The 23,112-nt window shown below is 36.2% G+C and overlaps 1 protein-coding gene across 2 annotated transcripts in view; it reads right to left on the minus strand.

Moving 5' to 3' along the window:
• Positions 1-3,420: 3,420 nt before the first annotated feature.
• Positions 3,421-23,112, minus strand: part of LRRC2 (leucine rich repeat containing 2) — a 76,797-nt gene continuing 57,105 nt past the window's right edge. For both annotated transcript variants that reach the window (XM_074856595.1, XM_074856596.1), the window contains exons 6-9: positions 10,757-10,902; positions 8,450-8,605; positions 6,526-6,662; positions 3,421-5,044 (exon numbers count right to left, since the gene is read on the minus strand). In XM_074856595.1, the coding sequence (XP_074712696.1) occupies positions 4,995-5,044; positions 6,526-6,662; positions 8,450-8,605; positions 10,757-10,902 (489 nt within the window). In that variant the 3' untranslated portion in view covers positions 3,421-4,994. The remainder of the gene's footprint in view (positions 5,045-6,525; positions 6,663-8,449; positions 8,606-10,756; positions 10,903-23,112) is intronic.

The raw sequence follows: 23,112 nt of genomic DNA on the forward strand, positions 1-23,112 counted from the left end.
ACAGGTAGTGGGGCTGCATGCCGTGGCTGTTGCCTTCTCTATATTTACTTTCCCTGTGAATATCGCGACCGATTCAGCATATGTAGCCAACTTGGTTACTCTATTGAATAAAGTAGTCCTGAATATGTTAGACAATCAATTACTATTTGATGTACTTTTGGAACTCTGGAAGAGTATCCAACAATGAAAAGAACCTTATTTTGTCATGCATGTCTGTAGTCATACTACTTTACCAGAGTTTTACACAGAAGGCAATGCTAGAGCGGATGTTCTTGTTTCAACTATGGCCCTGGGTCCTGTTCCTAACATGAAGCAACAAGCTGTATTATCACATCAATTTTTTTATCAAGGTTTTCGAGCTTTATGACAGCAGTTCGGTCTATTCCATACTGAAGTTCACTCTATAGTAGCTGCCTATCCTGATTGTCAAGGAACTCACACTCCAGTGTATTTTGGTACTAACCCCAGAGGTGTACAGGCTCTACAAATCCGGCACACTGCCTTTACTCATATTGATGAATTTGGCCATCAGAAATATGTTCATGTTTCTATTGATACTTATTCTCATACCTTAGTAGCAACAGCACATAATAGAGAAACAGGAAAAGATGTAATTTGACAGTTGCAGAAAGCTTTTTCTATGCTCAGGGTACCAGGCCAAATCAAAACAGATAATGGCCCAGCATATGTTTCAAAGAAAGTTCAAACATTTTTTGATATGTGGAGTGTTACTCATGTTACAGGCATTCCCCATTCCCCAACAGGACAAGCAATTGTTGAACGTGCACATGAAGTGACAAATTCAAAAATAAAAAGGGGGAATGATTGGGGAACCACCCCAGGCACACTTAGGTAAAGCAGTTTATGTTTTTAACTTTCTCCATTTTGGGGATAATTCTTCTCTACCTCCTCTTTCCCAACATTTTTCCTCTCTTTTATCAAAACAGAATTTGCAAAAGGACATCAAAGTACATGTTAAAAATTTAGTTACTGGCCAGTGGAGTGGACCATGTGAATTATTAACCTGGGGCAGGGGGTACACTTGTGTCTCTACAGATGCCAGCCCCTGTTGGGTTCCTGCTCGGTGTGTTCGACCTGTGTTGGAACCTACATCTGGGTGAAGGATGGGTAGTTCCACAGCCCAAGCAGAATGTCTGGGTAACTCTGGGACCCATTTTCGACGTGCTTGGTAGCAATACCCGTAGACAAGTGGCCGAATCCAACCGGAGTACCACAACTTTGTGACTCTCTGAAAAACTGTATAGACAATTGGGATGGTGTATATAGTCAGCTTGTACAAATTACGCAAGAGCCTCAAGAGTTAGAGTTGTTAGGATCTGTTATAATAGATGCTTGTGTGTTTTCTAACTATTCATATAACAACACTGCACGACGAGGGCAGAATGTTAATGCAACTAGTGTGATTTATCATAATTCAACTGCTTGGTGTAACTATACCTCACCTAACATTTCTCGGTCCTTTTCTATCCCTCTTGCTTTACCTCCTGGTGTCTTTTTAATTTGTGGAGATCAAGCATGGGGAGGTATTCCATCTAAATTAAATGGAGGCCTATGTAGCCTCGGTCGTCTCACTCTTTTGACACCTAATGACACAATAATATTAAATGTTACTAAACATCAGAGACGGCTAAGGAGGAGCGCAAACCAGTTTGCCTCACAGTGTGAGGACCAAGTAACTTTTTGGAATCCAGGTCAAAATATTGCATCCTCCTTTTTTGCACCAGGAGTTGCTGCAGCAGCTGCATAGAATAAACTAACAAATTTAGGATGCTGGCTTAGCAAACAAACAAATGCTACCTCATAGCAAACAAACAAATGGTACCTCGTTATCTCTTAGTAGATTGTTAACTGATGTTGATAGTGTTAGACATGCTACTTTACAGAACAGAGCTGCTGTTGACTTTTTACTTTTAGCACAGGGACATGGGTGTGAAGATTTTGAAGGTATGTGTTGTATGAACTTAACAGATCACTCAGAATCCATCTTTAAGAGTATACAACAATTAAAAGGCGGCGTTAAGCATTTAAAGGAAGATGAGACTTTGGATTGGCTAACAAAAATGTTTAAAGGTTGGGGACTTTCCAGATGGTTCATATCTTTGGTCAAGGCTGTGGTAGTTGTGGTTGTGCTATTGATGTTGCCTTGCCTTAACAGTCTTTTGCAAAGGGCCCTGCAAAAGACAGTTCATGCAATATTTTTAGCACAAATACAAAAAGGGGGAATTGTCGGGGAAGGCAGCTGGTCTGTCGACCTTGACAAGATTCCGGTGTGCCCTTGAGAAGACAAGACAGACAGAGGAAAGAGTGCTGTAAACAAGTTTGAGGAAGTAAGGGGAACACAGGTGTCAGCAACTAACCACCAATCACATTTGTGAGAAACAACTGTATAGCCAATAAGCTTTTGCCATGGTAGCATAGAGATATTATAAAAAAGCAGATAATAAAGGGTGTAGGGGTTTTTTCACCTTGCATGCTAAAGTAAACCAAATTGGTCTCCTGTCATTTTTTGTCTGCCTCTACGACACTTGACTGTGAGGATGGTGACACACTGGAACAGGTTGCCCAGAGAAGTTGTGGATCTACCATCACAGGAAGCATTCAAGGTCAGGTTGGACAGGGCTTTGAGCAACCTGAACTACTAAAAGATGTCCTTGCCTGTGGCAGATAGGTTGGGCTAGATAATCTTTGAAGTTCCCTTCCAATGGAAACCACTCTGTGATTCTATGAAAATTAGATTCACAGGTGTCCAAAATCAAGCTGGGGAACACTAGTTTGATTGCCTGTATAGCATTGACCATTTTCTGTGGCTTAATTGTTAAGCAATTTTTTAAGGAAAATGTTAACCTGGACTTAAAGTTTGCTAGTGACTGAGAATTTATCAGTGTTTTATGAATTTTCCCATGGTTACTCTTACTGAAATATAGGCCTTTTTTTCCTAGTTCAAATCTGTGAATTCAAGTTTTAGACTTCTGCCTTATATTTGCTGCAGTAAAAAATGCTGTTTCTAGACTGATTTTTCATTGATAAATATTGACGAACAAATGGACTTGTTCACTGTTTAATGAACTTAAAAATGTGTGGGTTTATGCTATTGGGTTTTTTCTGAATGTTCCCCAGTTTATCTGCATCACTCTTATCTGTGAACAGCATAAATCTTTCAAGATTAGCAACAATGTTAAATAAGTACTAATACAACTTCTCTATTCGAGTACCTTCTGTTAATATATCCTACAATTCTCACACTAGAATTTGCACTGGGAACTTTTGTTCAGTTAACTGTGTTTGCGCCCTTAGGTTCCTTAAAGTTACAACTCCCATATAAACACAGCAGTTGTAATTTTCATTCCTATGATTTTCAGTGGATCGTATTAGTCTACAATAGAATCTAGAAATGCCAAATCAAATGTCTTACAGAAGTTTATTACATCAATATATAATCAACCAAATTTATAATTTCACTAAAAGAAAGTTTGGTAGTGTAGTTTCAGATAGCCTGATTGCTATAAGGCCACTTTGACTGCCACTATTTTATCATAATTCAAGACCTTTGTAATAAAAACAACATTTCAGATCTTCCATTATTCTGTTTCAGATCAATGTTAAGTTTTCTTGGAGTTTTTTGAAACTTTCTGTTTGTTCCAGGACTTGCTTAAAATCAGCATTAACACCTAGAGACCAACTCAAGGTTTCATTTTGGATAGTAACATGAGTGCAGGAGTTTGTGACTGAAAAAAATAACACATGATCTTTACAAATTCTCTTCTTTCAAAAGAATGAATGTTAAAAAGGAAAGAAAACATCAAAACCAGTATTTTTTTATATAGAAGTCTTGAGAAGCACATCCTTTCTTGCTTAGCTTTTTAAATATGACTAAGTGCCACTCTACTGTACAAAACTGGACATAGCTCATCTGTAATAAAAATTCAAGACATAAATATCATTTCCCCTAATTGCACTCATAATTTTATGAATATTTAAATTCTCTGATTTGAGTCTAAATGTTCAGTCTCAAGTCTTTTTAGATTTAAAAGTATTGATTTATTAAACAAAATATGTATGTAAAACTAGACTTCTGAAACTCTACAGTATATACACTTACATAATTATATATAAACAGATTATTAAGTAGCAAGCAAAATAACTTTTTATCCAGCAAACGCATACAACATGGAAAATACCAATATCCACAGAATCCTGTAATCTGAAACCATTAGTAGAAGACAGTATCATCATTTTGCAGATAGTATTTGTTTACACTGCTTAATCTCTAAAATCTTATTTAATGCTATATTATAAAACTACTTAGCACATAAGTTTCAGTCATTTTGGTATTTGAATTTGAGGACAGGTAGAAGCTTATAACATGCTTGAAAAAAAGCAGCAGAATAGCTACATTTTCTATGTATAAAGTTGTTGAAACTTATCTAAACTGAAAATCCCAGGAAGGACAATTTCCTCAAAGAAGAGAAAGTAAATTCAAACTATGTATGAGTTTGCACTTTAAAATATTGTAAAGAACTGAATGTGCTACATGGCTTTAAGAATACACCAGATCACACTCATTTTCTAGATTAATCCTTCTCCTCTTATAAAATCAAATTTCTTTTTAAGATGATGATTTATGTTCCACAGTTTCAACTACAATGGACAACGTCTTCATCCTGAGGGCATCTATGCCTGTGTATACTTTATTACAGTGAATAATTACTTTCAGCACGTCTATATGTAAATTAGTGGCTGTGGCTGTGGACTTGAAAATAAACATGTTGATTTAAAAGGTGAAACAACATCTTATGAAGGCTCTACTGCTTTGTTTTATCTGTAGTTACTGGGAGCAACTACAGCAACAAATAAAAAAATTCATTATGATTTTGAAGTGCTTCTGGCCATCTGTGTTTTCCAGTTTTTTCTATTCAGGTGGATAAAAATAGAGTTGTTCTGATATTCACTAGTGATTTAGAGATTTTTGATCTTCAAAGCTGAAGACTGAGTAATACTTTCGTAGTGTAGGAAGGAGTAGAATCTGTGAAAAGAAAAAAAAAAAAAAAAGAAATATATTTCAGACTTCAGCTATGTAATCCAGTGCAAATAAATGGACCCCTGAGCTAGAAACAGCTATGTTTGGTTTTATTTCAAAGGTACTCTACAAGTGATCTCTGTGCTATCTTTCAAGAATTCTGCTGGCTTGTATTATACAGAAGTTATTCCTCCTCCAGTCTGCTTTTCAAAGGCAGGTATTGGCATAATCTATAGCATGAGTTCAGAAGCAGTAAATCCAAGAGTCATTCATGATCCAGCCTCATCATAAAAAGCATGGAGATAAGTTTTGTCTAGGAAGGCAGAAAAGTGTATCCCTGAGCTGGTTTGACCCAAAGGAGTATAAAGCTGGCCTATGCTTGACAGGGCCAAATGCAGATTTGAGGCAGCCTGACAGCCATTATTTTAGACTCCACATTTTGTGAGTATGTAAATACAATTCCATCACTACATATTTCATGAGTGTCGCTAAAGCCAAATTATGGTCTCAGTTTTTCCTCCATTCCTTCACTCCATTTTAACCACCATTGCTACCATTATTAGAAGCAGGCACTTTTATAGCAGACTTCACTTTAGATGTAGATGGCTTGAATACTTATGGACATTAAGTAACAAAAGTCTAGTATCAGAACATGAAAAGTATTCTGCAGCAACATTCTGTGGCCTTCCTTTACATTTCTCTTCTACCACATCTTGTAGGACTACTATACAGACCACTTATGTGAAATGCAAGGAATAAAAAGATACCGTAAGATTCATTCCACAAAAATTCATTTCTACACACAAACTCTCAAAAGAGATTTGAACAGACCCTACAGGTTATTTTAGCTCAGGGGAAATTTTCCCTTTGTTTCCTAACATGTTTTACTAAACAAGACTCAAAAGATTGACAGTTACTTAATTATGGTAAATATAAGACAAAATAGCAAAATAAAGTAATATGTAAACTTTCATGTGCTGTGCACTAAAGACAAAGGCAGTGATTTTACTGCAGTTACTTTACTACAGTGATTTTACAGTGATTAAACAATTAGTACATTGATACAGATACACTGTTAAAGAATGTTCTATCAATGCAAAAAGCATTTCATATATACACTGTGTTTCATTTTGAGGAGGAGAAGCACTTCTGCAGGAATTCAAAATCACCAATGCTAATCCCAAGAGACATAAGTAAATCTTGAGAATTAGGATAATCACTGCATATATTATCATTGACATAAGGTTAATACATGTACAAACACACCATTAATTTTGTGTACATTTGTTCAATAACAACTGTTTTAGTTAGGGCCAAAACTTTTAGCAAAACACAGTTGACATTTTCACTTTTAATCTGATTTAATAACATAACAGACAATTATGTTTTAAGGGTATATTGTTTGCACTCTTAAAAATTAATGTTCCCAAAGTATGTCTGTGTTTATATCCAAAATAGCAGGAAGTTTACTGCAAGTTAACACATACCCCTTTCCTTTAGGTCTTCAATGTATGCTTTCATAAACTCTTTCTCAAATTGCTCACGTTCACGTTCACTTTCTATAATTTCTTCAGTGTCTTCACATACAATAGTTTCAACTGGGCTGTCCTTGAGACTTACAAATCTAGAGAGAGATTAACGCAATAATATATGCAACAGGCTTCTGAACATCACTGGCCAACATGAATGACATTTTAGAAGTTGTTACTACAGCCAGAAGGAGAAACATAGAGAACATTTGCTCAATTTTTGCCTTATGGCATTGTTAAGATCAATCTATTATTAGAAATAAAGATTTCAAATGGCAACTTTTCTTTACTCCACTTTCAATATAAAAATGATCAGATTTATCTCTTTCTTTTCACCTATCTACATACATCATTTTTTGCAATAACAGGTATATTTTTTTATTATAGAAATTCTGACAGACTACACTGTAATTTCACTTCTGTTAATGAGCAGTATGAACTCCATGCTAACAACACCACCTTGCAATCTGGAACTTTGTCAGTATCACTTAGCTGACATGTATCTCCATTTTTTCATTGTTATTTAACTTCTCTCTTGCAATGCATGACTGGATGTGCATTATGCCATATCTGCAATTTTCCTAAAGCTACACATTGCAGGTGAAAAACTAGATGGTTACATAAACAACTTACATAATGTGCAAATTAAGTGCACAGCATTCTAAAAATCTCTGATGGTATTACCACTCCAAGAAGGAAAACAACCAATAAAATTGTTACTTTCAAAAGAACAAATGTTCCAACAAATCATATGGCTTTTTAAAATCTCACAAACTGCTGTGAATCTGTGGTTGGTTGACCCTGGTTGACCAGGTGCCCACCAAGCAGCTCTCTCACTCCCCCTCCTCAGCACAACAGGGAAGAATATAAGATACAAAACTCATAGGTTGAGATAAAGACAGCTTAATGGAGAAAAGCAAAGACATGCACAGAAGCAAAGCAAAGCAAAAAAAAATTATTCTCTAGTTCTCATCAACACGCAATGTCCAGCCACTTCCTGGGCAGCAGGGTCTCAGTACATGTAACGGTTATTTTGGAAGACAAGCACCTTAATAACAAATGTGCCATCTTCCTTCTCCTTTCTCTTAGCTTTTATTGCTGGGCATAATGTCATATGGTATGGAATATCCCCTTGGTCAGTTTGAGTCAGCTGTCCCAGCTATGCACCATCCCAATCTCTTGCTCATCCTCAGCCTACTGGCCTTTGTGGGGGCAATGCTCAACAATAATCAAAAGCCTTGGTGTATTATCAACACTATTTTAGCTACGAATACAAAGCCCAGGACTATAATGGATGCTACGGGGAAAGTTACCTCCATCCCAGCCAGAACCAGTCTCAAATGGTTTCATAATCAAAGACCTGACCATAGCATGCAGAAATGCAAGATCATTGTCACTGCAGACTGAAAAGCCTTTTAGTCTTGTCCTGCATGCAGCAACAAGGTGTTGTTTCACAACAAATATATGAACTACCAAATTCACATGACACTCTTTAGCCTTTTAACTAGCCACATCTCCCACTCCCAGCAGCATACCTTTGACAGCACTGAGTTTATCAACAGATGACTTCTAGATTACTGGTCCCTCTCTGGGGCATGGCTATGCACATCCAGTTAAGAGTCACTATGACCAAGCCTACACAGGAATAGCAGTTCAGGCATACAGATGCACAATGTGAGGAACTGGCAGATGAAAATCAGAAAGTTGCCAGTGTTCTGCAATTTCCGATCTCTCTAGTGCTTCCTTAAGGGCTCTGATATAAATTGGGTCAGAATTTGACCACCAGGTATTGTAGAAACTGATGCTTGTAAAAGTATTTCTCCTGGGTGCATCCATCGTATCTTTTTAAGAGCATATTCCTTTCTCTCTCACTTTTACTTACTTTAAACCTGTAGTTGACTCACAGATGGCTGTGGGTATCTCAACCAGGTCATCGCCACTGACAACTAGCAAACTAAGCTTTGGCATATTGACCAGAGCTCTGGGCAGGTAAGTCAACTTATTTTTCTGTAGGAGGAGAGTCTGCAGTTGATCTAACCTGTAAAAACATAAAGGCTAAAGATTACTTGAAATATTTATTTCAGACAGGAGCACCTATCCAAAGTAGCAATATAGACTTAATCTTGTGTAAAAGAAGAACAATTACATGTACCATCTTTGGCTTCTCAAAAATTACTCATACCCCGCTTTCACAAATTGTCATCAACTTTAATGGAAATTTCCAGTCATGGTTCAACATTATAGATATTAATGGCGTACCTCTGACAAGTACTCAGAAGCATGCCCAAAATAAAAGGTTACAAAATCACTGTACTTTCATACAGAAGATGTTGACAGAATATGACATAAAGCCTCACCATGTGTATCCCAGAACTAATGAAAAATATGGATCACCAGCTCACACCTTTGCCCATATGTTGGCTTCTATGAACTAGATAGGTCCGTGCTAGGCAGTATACTCCCATCTGTTGTTTTTCACTACTAATTAGTACTGCGGGGAGCAAGAGAAAGACCAGCTCCTGGTCATATGGCTCTTACAAGTCATCCCACTGAAATCAATTTAATGATGATGTTTTGTGGAGGAAGGCATTGGGCTTCTTTTGCTTTATTTCCCTGGCTTTTCCTAATGCAATAGTAATTTGTGGCTGAGCATTTATTCTTTGGAGTAGATAGAAGACAAAAAGCATAGCAAACTGGTGTTTGTCTCATTTGACCAGAAGGGCCCATTCCTGAAACACTGTTGTGGGCTACTGCTTGCCAGGCCCATATGATTTGTTTGAATTCAGGAAAGATATTAAGTAAAGCTTCAGTTTACTGCCAACTCATATTTTTTAATCACACACTTCATGGTAGTTCATTGAGTTTCTTTGACACTGCAGGCACTGCAATCATGAGTCTGAATAAGAGTATCAGTTTACTGGGGTGAAGGGATATCCTGACATTTTCTACTCTTCAGAATGCACATGAGCCCAAGAGATCTCAAAATTCAAAACCCAAAGTCAAACAAAGGAAAACCTTATCTTGTGGTGTCTGATTATGATGCTTTAGTATCAAGACTGGCAGTTCAGTATGAAATGGAGAAGATGAAATATAGAAAAGGAATATTTTGTAGATAGAGAAATATATATAGGTTACACTATAAAACAACCCTTGAGTGGGTATCCTTCCATAAAATAAAATTATCCTCCTAGAAGCTCTTTGAAGTTAATCAAATCTCTGCTCAGACCACCTGGAAAAAAATGGCAGGTTTATGCTCTCATGGGTAGAGCATGTGAATTGCTAATACAAATTAAGACTTCCGTCCTGTTGTCAGAGAAATCTGTGATTACACAATGTCCCAGAAAAGTCTTTTGCCCAGCAACAAAGGTCTTGTAAAAGTTAAAGTGGAATGATTTTTCTGTGAAGTTTCTTCTGTCTCAGGAATGTCTATTAATAAATAATCCATATTTTTTTAATAAACTCTAGTTAATATGTGTTTTGGTTTACTTACGGCTATGTAAAGTTTTCTAAACCAAGTTACAACAGGACTCCAGAGTGAATAAATAGGCCCAAGGATAAGAAAAAGTGCTTTCTCAGGCTATTAAGTCCCATTAAAGTGATCAGCATGATTTTTTTAAAACCAGAACTATCTCTAAATTGTGAGTGAGTATATGTGTGCACATGCGTATATGCTTCAGAGTAGGAGGGGAAGATTGTCGGTGTCTTTTTTAAATTTAGCAATAATTTTCTGTTTTACTGCCAAAGTTTATCAGGTTCTTTCAGTAACTTAAATATGCTTTAGTTCATCTTTCCCTCCACCCCATCTACCCTCCAGAGAAATACTGCTGCCAACTCCATATGGTGAGTCCCTTTTGCTGGAACTGGGGCAGAGTATGCCCCATGAACTTCCCAAAGAACAATGCCTGGATATAATGACAAATTATCATGAATGCAACAGAAAAGATAATTAGTTAACTGAACAGTAGAGGCACTGCCTTTGCAGTTTGCCATCAATGAGATAGAAAATGTAGTTTCTTTTCTCTGACCTAGTCCATTAATAATCTTCATAAATCTTACATGCAAAACTATCTGATGCATTTCCAAATGTGATTTTTTTCATGTTGTCATTAATGGTGTCTCCTGAAGCTTGTTACTTTCTAGATTTACTTTATAGTTCACAAGACTTTCAATGAATTAAAATATAAATTACCTGTCTATGTCTTCTGGGAGATCTTTCAGGTTGTTGCTGCTAACATCCAACCACTGCAAATTAGACATCCGGAGTACACAAATTGGAATAGAATGGAACTTGTTTGCTGAGACATCCACAACTGTGACTTGTTTCAGGTTACTTAGCTAGAAAGAAGTGGTGCTTTATTTTAGTTACATTTTGCAAATACAAGAAGACATTTCATTAATCAAACATTTTTATTCCTCTCAAAGCACTTAGAAAAATAAGAATGGCATGATTTTTTTACTCAACATTTTGCCAACCTTATCTCTTAGTCATCATTTTATAGGAAAAACAATTTCAGAAATAAATACTTCCCAAAATGTTCATCACCTTTCTAACACTGTCATGTTATTGAATAAAATTTTCATTCTAAAAAAACCTGTGCTTTCAGATGACACCAAGACTGGAACCAGACAATGATGGTTTCTTTCTAGGTTACATATGAACTAAACTCTGAAGTGACAAAACGCAGTTTTGATAATTAATAGATGCCAGGTTACCATTCTCAAAATCAGAGATTTTATAACTCCCATCAAAAATACATAGATTTCCTTTGTTATAACTCTGTTATGCACTGAGAGTGTATTGCTAAGAGACACTTAGAAAATGAACCTGCCAATTTAAGCTAACAGAAAATTTGGTCCAATATTTTTCAAAGATCTTTAAAAATATATCTTCCATACTGCTAACTAAATATATAATAAGGTGCACCAGAGCTTTTTATTTGAATACTTTTCAAAGGAATTACATTTTTAAGTAATAAACCTTTAGTGCGATGAAGGTTAACTACAAATGTAAAATATACCTGTTAAAGAAATAAATGTGTTAAATAAAGCTCTCTGTGTACCGAATCAATTATTCACACTACCAGCATTCATAAAACCATGCAGCTAGATAAAGTGAATGTCAAAGCAGTATAAATGTTAACCACAAAATGTACTTTAGAATGGAAATTATATCTCTGAGCTTCTAATCATATGTCACCATCACAATCTAGCTGCATAGATCCTGATACAGAAGAGAAAGTACCAAAAAAATTTCATTGGTCTTTGCCTGAAGGTTTCTTAGAGTGTAGAAAATAATTAGGGACCAAAAACCCCAAACCAAATATATTTTCTACTTCCAAAGTGAGCAAAATTCAAGCACAATATAATTTATGAAAAAAGTTAAAAAGTAATAAAATATATTCTGAATCCTTCAGAAGGATTTTATTATTATTATTGAGAATCAAGTCCCATTTTGTTATGTTTTGTGGCCAAACTTCTTCTTATTGCAATACTGACAGACTTTCATCTTAATTTGACCCTTACCATTTAATATGCTCACATTCATAGCTTCATACTGTGTCAGAGCTAATTTGATTTGAGATTTTTTTAGCAGTGGGTTGTTTGGTTTTTTTATTTGGGGGGGTGGGGGGGGTGGGGTAGGGGTTGTTTTCTTGTTTTGTTTTTTCTAGATATAACCTCATATAGCTGCCAGACCTTAAAATTTGGGGAAATTTTTTCAGGGAGATTTACTGAAGTTTTCATATTACAAATGACTATGCAATTAAGTTTACCTTTCAAAAACATAATAGAAATGCAGAGTTTCTGAAGTCAAAGATATAATTTCAAAATCTGCCCACTACTGCATTAAAACAGCCTTGGTGAGACATTACCATGGAAATGTCTCACTCCTGATTCAGAACAGGGAACCACACATTTTATTCTAACACTTCTCAATTCCAAACTGTTTTGTCATTTTGAGGACTGACTACCAGCAATAAACACTCACTCCTATACTGTAATTTTTCCAGATACTGAATCTTTTTTCCAACAAAACACAACCTCCCTTTGAACAAGGAAACTAGAGTGACTCTTCTAGATCTTAGCAATGAGAGAATAGAGAAAATAATTGGCACCATCTTTACACTGCATTTACTTTGTGGTTTCAAATTATTGTCACAATTCCAAATCCCAAGTCAATATTTCAAGTTTCTCTGCACTCAGAACAATTTGCTAAAATTGTTTATACATTTCTTTCAGCAAACTCTCCCCAAAAGGAATTTAACAGGCACAAAATTAAAACAATATCCCACAGTCTTAAATGCCACCCAAAATATTTTCAAAACATCCCCAAAGAAGAAAGTCGCAGTCTCTAAACACCAAGCAGCAGATTATTTTAAAATAAACTGACATAATTGTTCACCCAATTCACACTTTGTTTTCACATGCAGTCACCTGTCATGCTGAAACAACTTGGCAACTTTAACACTAGGTGGTAAAATGGTATTTCTTCAACAGCAGTAACTACTTTTATATATTTTTCTGAAAGTGCTTTATTGCGTTAAATATTAAAAATAACATTAATATAGCAGTATTAGTTTTTTAATAAACAGAGCATTTTCTGCCAGTTTTGAAAATAGGTTGTTTTAATACCCGATTAGATGAAAACTTACATTTTTTCAGGAGTTTGTACTCCCATAAAAATGTACCAACAATATATGAGGCCATACACTCTCTTGATATAAAATTTGGTTCAGCATGCCACAGAATATATGGAGTCATGATTATATTGTGTAAGCTGCAAGCCTGCAGTACTTGTTCTTTTAGGGTAATATTTAACAAAACCTGTCCATTTTCTATAGTATGTTGAAACCTAATGGATTTTTTATTTAATCTGTCTCTGACATGTTACCAACAAACACCTATGATATATGATGCATTGGAAATTACAGCAGCTATGTATTATATTTTCTAAAGAAAACCCTGGGTATTTTATTTCTTCTTGAAGGACTGATGGATTTTTGCACCTTTTATAACATTTCATTTTCAAACAAGCATGGCTCCCTTATCATTTTTATGTTATAATTTATTTCTGCTTGATGTTGATTTTTGCTATTTTCCTCTATTATGTGACTTTGAATCAATCAGTATATAGGCTTTATGCAAGTTCCATTTTTAAAAATAGCTATATTTGGTAGCCTAGCTACCCGGACCCACTTATTGTAGTCCTTATGTTTAATCACTGTTGTCATTTTCATTTGACAAAGTGCCCCATTTTGCTTATCTTAATAATTTTTTTCATAGAAATAATCCAGATAACATTGTAGAACTCCACTGCTTCTCTTTCCCTCTGACAGGTAAACCTTCAGTTGAAAGAAAAGGACACCATGTCCTGGGTTGAACAAGTTATTTGATTAATGGGTGTGTTTCTATTTCTGTTCTGCCTTTTTGCCATGAAAGGGATTTACTGATAAGGTTGCATGCAAGTTCATCATGAGCTGCCTACTATTTAGCACCAATGAATGAAGAGGTGTAAAGTCATGTCAAACTTTACCACAAAAATAGTGTAGTTTTCAATTACATGTAAACATGTGACAGAAACAGCATCCCATCAAAATCAATGTATGACAAGGCATACAAAGGATTAACCTAGAAATGTCTATCAATGCACTACAAATGTGGTTTTGCACAGAAATTTCAGACTCAGTGAATTCACAGAAAATTTGTACCACTTCAGTAGGATCAGGTTATCACATACATTGCCTCCCAAAACACAAAGATTGGCACTCAGCATCTCATTAGCTTGCTGAAAGCAGTATGGTATATATGACAAAGGAGCACACTACAGGCAAAATGCCCACTTAGATCTCAGACATTCAAACCAAATCCCCAGCTTTTCTTTCACAGAGCTGTAAGTGTAACCTCTTCATAATCTCATTGACTTTCCTGGAGAAAATGATCAATTAAGGAAACAGTGTACCAACATCTTTAGAGGCAGAAGACATCTTTCACAAAGATATACTTGTCTATTTACAGCCCAGTCCACCATCAGACTTCCTAACTGGACTCAAACTTGAAGAGGCAAAGGCATTTAACAGTCAACTCCACCCCTTAGTAACAGAGCACTCGTTCACATATTTTACAACAAAACCCTCTGAAGTATAAAAATGTATGTCTTCAAACAGCACTTTATTTGGTGGTAACATTGTAAGCTAAATCCAAGAAACGTATGTGGAAACAAGTCTTCACCCAAACGGCATTATTCTGATTTTGCAATACTAAAATCCTAAATCTTTTGCAGAGTTAATCCACAGACACTGTTATTCTGATGCCAAACTGTTTACTTGGATGTTTAATGTTATCCCCTTTCATCTTTGGAGCACTACCATCATTCAAACATTTAATGTTTAAAGTCTAATAGAGTAATTACAGCTATGATGAGCTAAGCATTAAAAAGTTAATAAAAAGGGACTTTGCTTTTTATTAGCACAGTTTTTTGTACACACAAACATTTCATCAGGTTTGCAAAGACTGAGAAAGCTGGCTGCATATGCAATATTCACAAAAATATCAGGTACTAATCATTCACAGGTGATTGAAGAACCACATAGCAATAAGGGCAGAATCATGTTCATATAGTTAAAATTCCCAAGAATGTGGATCATATGTTTAAATTTAAGTATAGGAGTTGTTCCAAGTCAATAGATGAGTCACGTGCATGAAATTAAGTACCAAATTAATGATTTTCTGAGCTGAAGCCAAAACAAGTCTGCTGTCTCAAAAAATAAATTTATGTTGATTAGTTACATTAAATTTTCATAGTATTACTGCTGCAGCTACACGCAGTCTGCATATATTATTGCACTTTGCCATCATAAAGTCATCTCATCTTCAAAACTTGTAAATTAAGGACACACATTAGAAGGGAAAGCTAGGCTCTAGTAAAGATCAATTACAGGTTTCTCATCACCTTAAATGGATCCAGTAGCTCACTTTGGGTGAATACTCTTCATATGTTTTCATGAAAACCATTAGAAGAGGAAGAGCGGCAATGTCAGTAGCACACAGGCATTAACTGACCTCTCCAGAATGTTTGGATAGGAAGTGTCTCCTTCGAATATATACAAAGACCCTTCTAAGATATATTTGGCTGCTTCACCAAAAGATGACCAAAATTGCTCACTTTCACAGCAGAATAGAGACAAAAACTTTTTTTAATTTCTGCACCAAGATGCAACAGCAATTGAAGAGATACTATTCAAATGGTGGCATCTTGTGATTTAAACATATCCAACAATTTTCTTTTGCCATGACAATACGCTATAGGGAAAAACATTCAACTGAAACTAAGAATGTCAACCTGTGGCCCTAACCTATTACAGTAGCATCATTTTGATGACTGATGATGGAATCATTACAGCTTATGTATGTTGGTGCTTTCTACACCAGACTGAACAGACATAGGCTGATAAACTCAGAAACAAGATTTTCATGGAACGTCAGTCAGAAATCGGCTTGCTTGTAAATGTAAGTGGAAGACAGAATATTAAGAGAAAGACATTCTGACTTCAGTAACAGAGGTCAGAAGGTTTGTGATCTGTGAGCTGCCTCGTATGATACCAGGAATAAGCATCTCCATGGTTTTTTGATTTACAAAGAGAAATGGTAGAACTTCTTTTTGCCTTGGCACAGAGTTACTTCACAAAAATGCACAAGACTCTTGCTTGCCGTGGTGCTGGGCACCAGAGCAGTTTGACAAATACCACTAACTGGCTACCAGGCAGGAGAACCTTGCAACTTGGAACTGGATTCATCTGTTCTTGAAGCAGGAGTTTCATAAAGAAAATCCCCAAATTAGGGAAAGTCACAATGGAGATAAGTCTGTTTGGCACCCTGTGACATACTTGATCTGGCATTAGATCTTATCTAGTTGAGCAAACTGTTGCAAAATGTCTATCATCGAAATTATTTTTCTTTTAATGCCACAGACTACCTGGGCATGACACTGATAGTACACAAACCTACAGTTGAGAACACTGTCAACAACTGAACACGACAGTTTACAGCTTTGTGGCCTGCCAGAATTATGGCAAATTTTCTCTCCCTCCTTTTCTTTCCTTTCTCATAGTGTTGTTAGATACATGAGGGGTTTTTCATATACTTTCTTTCAGGTGGTGACAAATATAGCAGGAAAAATTTTGAGTTCATCTCTTCCCAAAGGATTCTTTTCTTTCTATATTATAACAATATTTCTAGACTTTATATCTTGCTTCGATGCAAATGTGTAAAAATTGGAAATATAACAAATACTGGTGAAAAACTCAGCTATGGCAGAGATCTTTTCCCGACCTGGACAAGAAACCTGAGGAATGGCACACAGGCTGTACACAAAGTGGGCAGGGGTTTTGCTACTTTCGAAGAACTTGTTGGTGCAATTAAGAGCATGAGGTTATCACATCTTGTGGTTTTTAGTGTTTCATTGCTATTTTGCATTACTCCATTCATACTGTGTCCAAGTAACCTGGGTGTGTCCAAGTAATTTAAGGTATGAAATTATTATTATTATTGTCTGCTAATAAAAATACAACTGAATATTTATTCATACACTTACTTATGAAAGCCTGTAATGAAGCTGAACTTTCAAGACTCATTTTACAGGAAGAATTCCCCTCACACAGTATTTACAGAGACCTGGCGCAGACACTGGACACATTGAAGTCCTCAGTAATACCACCCACCCATGTAATCTTTGGTACTGCCCCACAGACGAGAACATAGCAAACCTACAAAGCTCATCTGATTTTTACTGGAAATTCTTTAAAGTTTCTTTTCTTTCTTTTTCCTTATCACTAATGAAGCACTTGTTAAAATTGTCTTTTTCAGAAAAAAAAAAAATTTCCTGCATAGAAAATATCTGGCCAGTCCTCAGTGTAGACAAGAGGCTTCTACATTTCAGGCAAGCTTCTAGGCCAAAATTAAGTCAGGAGCTCTTCCCCCAATTCAGAGTACCTCAGGAAGAGGTAGACACAAATACAACTGAAGGTTTAGTCCATAATCCTCCTTGGATTGTTCAATTTTGTCCTGTGTCCTTAAACAACATGGAAAAGATGTCTAATAAAAATAAGTCATTTGGTCTGTCCCAGAATAGTTACTGAGAAGATAAATTGTGTAGAAGCAAGTTTCATGGTACCGAAACAGTATAAGCTCAGATACATTTTATGCTTTTTCTTCTGTGACCTATATCAAAGTAAGCAGCTTCTAAACAAGTGCTTTATTACCCAGCCCCTTTCAGATTGTGTTGAAGCACTTATCTTTGCTTAGGTACACATTGCTGCTGAAGACATGTATTGTCCGAGTAATTTTTTAATAGTAAACAACAAAAAACTTCCATGTATTTGTGTATATCATGCACAATGTCAGATAATACTTTCCATGAACATGACATTTTATAAATACCTATGCAGTGCTTTAAGCACATAAAATTATGAATGTAACAAAGGAAACTGACTACTGAACAAATACTTAGGAGTAACATTTGTTATTAACAGCATACATCTAAAACTGTCAAGATTTTCACAACTGCAAATAAAATCTAATACAAAGTACAAGCTAATACAAGAACAGTGAACTACACACATTTCTTAAACTAACTGAAACCTGGGAAAAGATGGAAAGATGAAAAACGTAACTGTATATAACCCAGTGGAAGTGTTGTGTTCAATATGCACTAGTGGTCAAAAAAGCAAATAAATAGTTGGATATATACGTAATGTGATATACAAAAATTAACCCCAAAATTACTTGCCGCAAAATAAAGCATGTACACCTACATAAAAAACACCATACTTCTTGTCAGTTTTTCCACAAGGAAAACTACAACAGTACACGGGACTCAGAGATGAGCAACAGTCATTAACAGAATGCAAAGGTTTCATTATTTTTGTTGATTTTGGGGTTTCCAGTAGTTCTGAAAGACCTAAATCAAGATTAGGAAAGACTGTAAAGATTAGAATGGTTGAGCAAGAAATGGTAAATCCATGGTGCATTCTTCCTTCACAATACAAAAGCAACAACCAAAAAACATTACACTTCCCGATAAAATGAAACTTCTGTAAAATTAGGCTATAGGTTTTACAACGTGGTTTTCAGTTTAAGAACTTTGCAGAATTCAGAGGAAGCTGGCATTTACACAACTACTGAAAAACTATTTCTATATCACAGTTCAAACAAGCATGGTTCAGATTTTCTCAACCTCAGAATATGGCACAAACACCTCACTGATGTTCTAGTAGAATAATACTGAGTACTTATATTCACTTGCTTATTGAGATTTCAAAGGTGAAAACTGCTAAAAGTCAAATTCTTTGGAAAGCAGATCTCAGCTTAGTAGTGTCTTACAATACCAGCATCATTATTACCAGAGCACGTAGAACTGCAAATAAAGCTCTGTGATGCTATGAGACATCTTTACTGTGCAGTTTTAATATCATTAATATCTATGACAAGCAAATAAGAGAAAACTAACAGAAACACAGTGTCAAGAAGTCATTCACCAGGGTCAAAAAGTATGTCACAGAAAATATAACACAGGTTTCCTGATTTCTAGTCTTGAGATACTAAGGACCGCTTCAGGCACATATTATGAAAAGTCTGAGGTACTTATCAAGACTTCCTTTGATTATGGTAAGATCTCTATATTTTTAATAACTTCCTAATTTCTTCCCTTTTTTCAAAAAATATACTCCAACATTTTACACTTCTGAAGCATCACATTAGGTCCTTGAGTCTAGTCAAGGCTCTAACCAGCATTTCAAAGAGCATTTTGTATTAGTAACCTGAAGACTTGGAGTCAGCTTCTGAGAATGAAAGATATTTCAACTATATTAAAAGAAGTTTGGGGTAGCCTGACCTCTTCTTAACTGTCTCCCTGCCCTGCAAGGAGTGTATTCAAAGAGAAATGAAAAAAGCAAAAAACCAAACAAAAACCAAACAAAAAACCAAACACTAGCAACAAAGGCAGAAAAGAACAGCAAATCATGAAATGGTGATGCCCACATGTGATCCTGACACATGTATCTTCTAATTCATTGCAGCCCCTCTGCCATCACGATTGCACAGGTCAGACATAACTTTTAACTGACCAAGTCTGTATTTCAAGATGAGACAAAATAGCAGCCTCAAGACAGCTTGGCAGCCAGCATATGCCACCTGCCAGGATTGAAGCTAGCCCTCATTTCATAGCCCTCATACTCTCTCCAATCATATAGCCATATAATCATGTATCATATAACCAGACACAGTCAGGGGAAAGTTCTGTCACAGTCGTACACATTCTTCACACAAACTCTACATACAAGCAAGCATTGGTCAGATACACTCAGCATTCACACTGCCCATGTAAACTGATGCATGGAGCCTCAAGTTTTGGGTCAAGGAATTTGGCAGACTGGGATTAACAGTATCACCTCAGATTAATCCAGAAAGCAATTGGCTGATGTGGCTAGAGTAACATAGGTGATGGGGAAGCAAAGAAAACATATGTCAATTAAAAATAGACAGGAAGAAAACATTATCAGGATTCGTTTTGCAAAGTAAAAGATGAGGGAGTTCTGGGAAATCTTATTCCTGCAAAGCTGTATTTACACCATAAAGTATGAAGTTATTTTGACCTTATCATAACCTTCGTAACTTGTGTTTTCATTATTCGTAAAATTACCCACCTCCTTCTAAACTCCAACTGTAGTAACCAGCTCTATGACAAGCCACAGTAGTGAATTAGATGGATAGTCTAAACAGCAGATGAAGAGACACCTCTTTTTCTGTATTTCTTCTGAGTTTTCCAGCCATTAATTTCTTAACCTGAATCTTACCGTACTTTGAACTGCAGTTCAGAAGCTTGACAGAGGCCCAGGTTTGCGAGCTGGCATCTCTTCAATAAGAAAAGCAGAAATCACTGGACCATATCCTCCATTGAATTCCCTTGATTTTCAGCATCACTTTCACTTCACGTTGGGTATAATTCTATACTCTTTTGCCCAGCACTAGTAGAACAGAGATCTTACCTGACTGAGCTCTATACGAGACAAAAATATAGGATGATATCTGCTACCAGTTGATAGGTCTGGTTCTTGTCTTTATGCCTTTTCCACTGATCAATGATGATGAATAAAAATCACAGTCAGACTTACCAAGTGTTGTTTACAGCTGTGAAGAGCTGATCAATCATGTAACTACCTATAATTAGTTAACAACTGATAGGAATGTATTCAGTAATAGATTAAATGCATTAAATTCAGTTAGACTCTCCCACTTTATTCTTCTCACAGAATGAATCATACCTCTCATTAGCTGCACTTTATGGAATAACAAATAACATGTTTTTCTCTTCCTTCACCTACAACTCCCTTCTGACTCTCATCAATCCATGTATGTAGGCACCAGAGATATTTTTCTTTAAGTTAAAATATGCAAATGTGATAGTGCTATGTATTTGTTCTCCTCTCTGCGTCTGTTCTGTAGTTACATAAAATCTGTCTCAGATTATCTCGCTGATGAATGGAAGATATATAACCAGGATTTTGAAAGCCAATTTTGCTGTTGGACTCAATGACATTTTGAACTGTTTTCAGAGAAAGCAGAGCCAGAACAGTACTAAATATTCTTTCCTACCACTGAATTCTTTTACAATTAGATTCATGGTTTTTGTAACAGCATAGCTGTGTCATAGTGTTCACATTATGCCCCTTTGCTCGTTGTTAAGTGTTCCCATATACTGTAAAACTACTTTTCTGTCATCCCCTATTATAAAAAAATTTAGACAGTGAAAGGTGATGTTACTTTTATTGAACTCATGTGAAAGGTAAAGGAAAGGTCACTGGCACCACAGCACAGAGGTAGGCATGAGTCAGTTCTCCATTGGAGTGGGCTGTTATTATTAGCTGCTGACTTGCTCTGATAATGGAGTGGTTTTGAAGTGATGCTATATTAATTAGTAGACTTTGGAAGCACAGTGTCAAGAACAGGATCAACTGACACTTTCCTGAGCCTAACTGCATAATCCTGTTTCCTAATATAGATTCATGCCCTTCTTTAGCCCCTTGTCTATTAAAACATTTATGAAAACTCCTGCAGCAATAAGGCCTCCACGGATCTCCTCTGACACCTAACACCTTTGCACCTGCTCTTTCAGGTTTCACACCCCTCCTGCTAATGTTTGGTGTTACATCTTATACCAGTTCCATAAAGCAGCTGTTGCTTTGCATGGATTGACAGCAATTTGGCCAACTGTATTGGAAAGCATCTTGACATGAGTGTTAAATTCAAAGAGAATACAAGCACTGAGCAAAGAAGGGCAAGATGAAATCCTGTCCAGAAATACACCCAAGTCAAGCAGTTGGAAAAACATTTCTGAGACTGCGAAATGTGTGCGTAGAAATGCTGGTCTGATTAAAGTCAGCTGGACTTTTGCCAGTGATTTAAAATGAAGAAGGTTAGCTTAACACTGTTGGCTTCACAGTACCAAGTTAAGCCCTTTATTACACCATTCCTCTCTCCTTTGTCGTCCTGAAAATTCCACAGAAATAAAATTAAGTTTTAAACAAATTCAATACATTACTTCCTTGCAACTTTCTAAAAGTTCTACAAATGTGAATATTTTACAGGTCCTTTATAATCACATTGAATAATAGAGGAAGGAACTAAGGTTCAGTTCTTCTGGTGCCTGACTGGATAGGGAAACCCCTGGGAAATTAATGTCCTGTACATCCTTCTGATTGTTTTATATTTTTAGTTGTTACACACATAAAAACCAAAGAGCAAGGAAAGAAACAAGTTTGGAAGTTTACAGCTTTGAATAACATGGTGGTAAAACCTGTCATTTTACATTTCTATTGAGACTGCTGGTGTCCTGCCTGCATAACCAGGGTAGGGCTATGGGAGGTGTGAGTCATGGATCACAAAGACCACAATTTACATGGAAATGCTCAGTGGGGACTTATTTGAAGTCTCAACACACTTGCATAGAGCTTATGCCTCCACTCATCGTTCTAAGTGTTTTCTTTTGCTGAATAGGACTGATCAGAGAAACAGAACCAGACCAAAACAGATCAAAAACTTTCCAGCTGTTAAATCTCCATTTTAAAATATCTTTTGAAATTGTATTAATGTATAAAAAGTTATTTATGTCTGTTTGGGATACTGCTGTGTTTGAAAACCTTAGGAGACTAATGTTAGTGCTTAATGAATCTCTAATCACATCAACTTTTTTGTTTAGAGTCACACACATTAGCATTGTTGAAAGATGCAAGACAACTAATTATAATTACATTTTTCAGGTAAACAAAGCAGAGAAATGGCACCAGCTATAACTCTGGTAACTCTAGATAGCATTACCAGAGGGGATGCATTATTGGACCTGCTGGTCATCAACACAATTGGTGACATCAAGATTGGAGGCAGCCTGGGCTGCAGTGATCATGCACTGGCAGAGTTTGCAATCCTGAAGGATACAGGTTAGGCAAAGAGTAAAGTAAACCCTGAATTTTAGGAAATCACAATTCCAGCTGTTCA

This window comes from Strix uralensis, chromosome Z, assembly GCF_047716275.1.
Source record: "Strix uralensis isolate ZFMK-TIS-50842 chromosome Z, bStrUra1, whole genome shotgun sequence".
Taxonomy (NCBI): Eukaryota; Metazoa; Chordata; class Aves; order Strigiformes; family Strigidae; genus Strix; species Strix uralensis.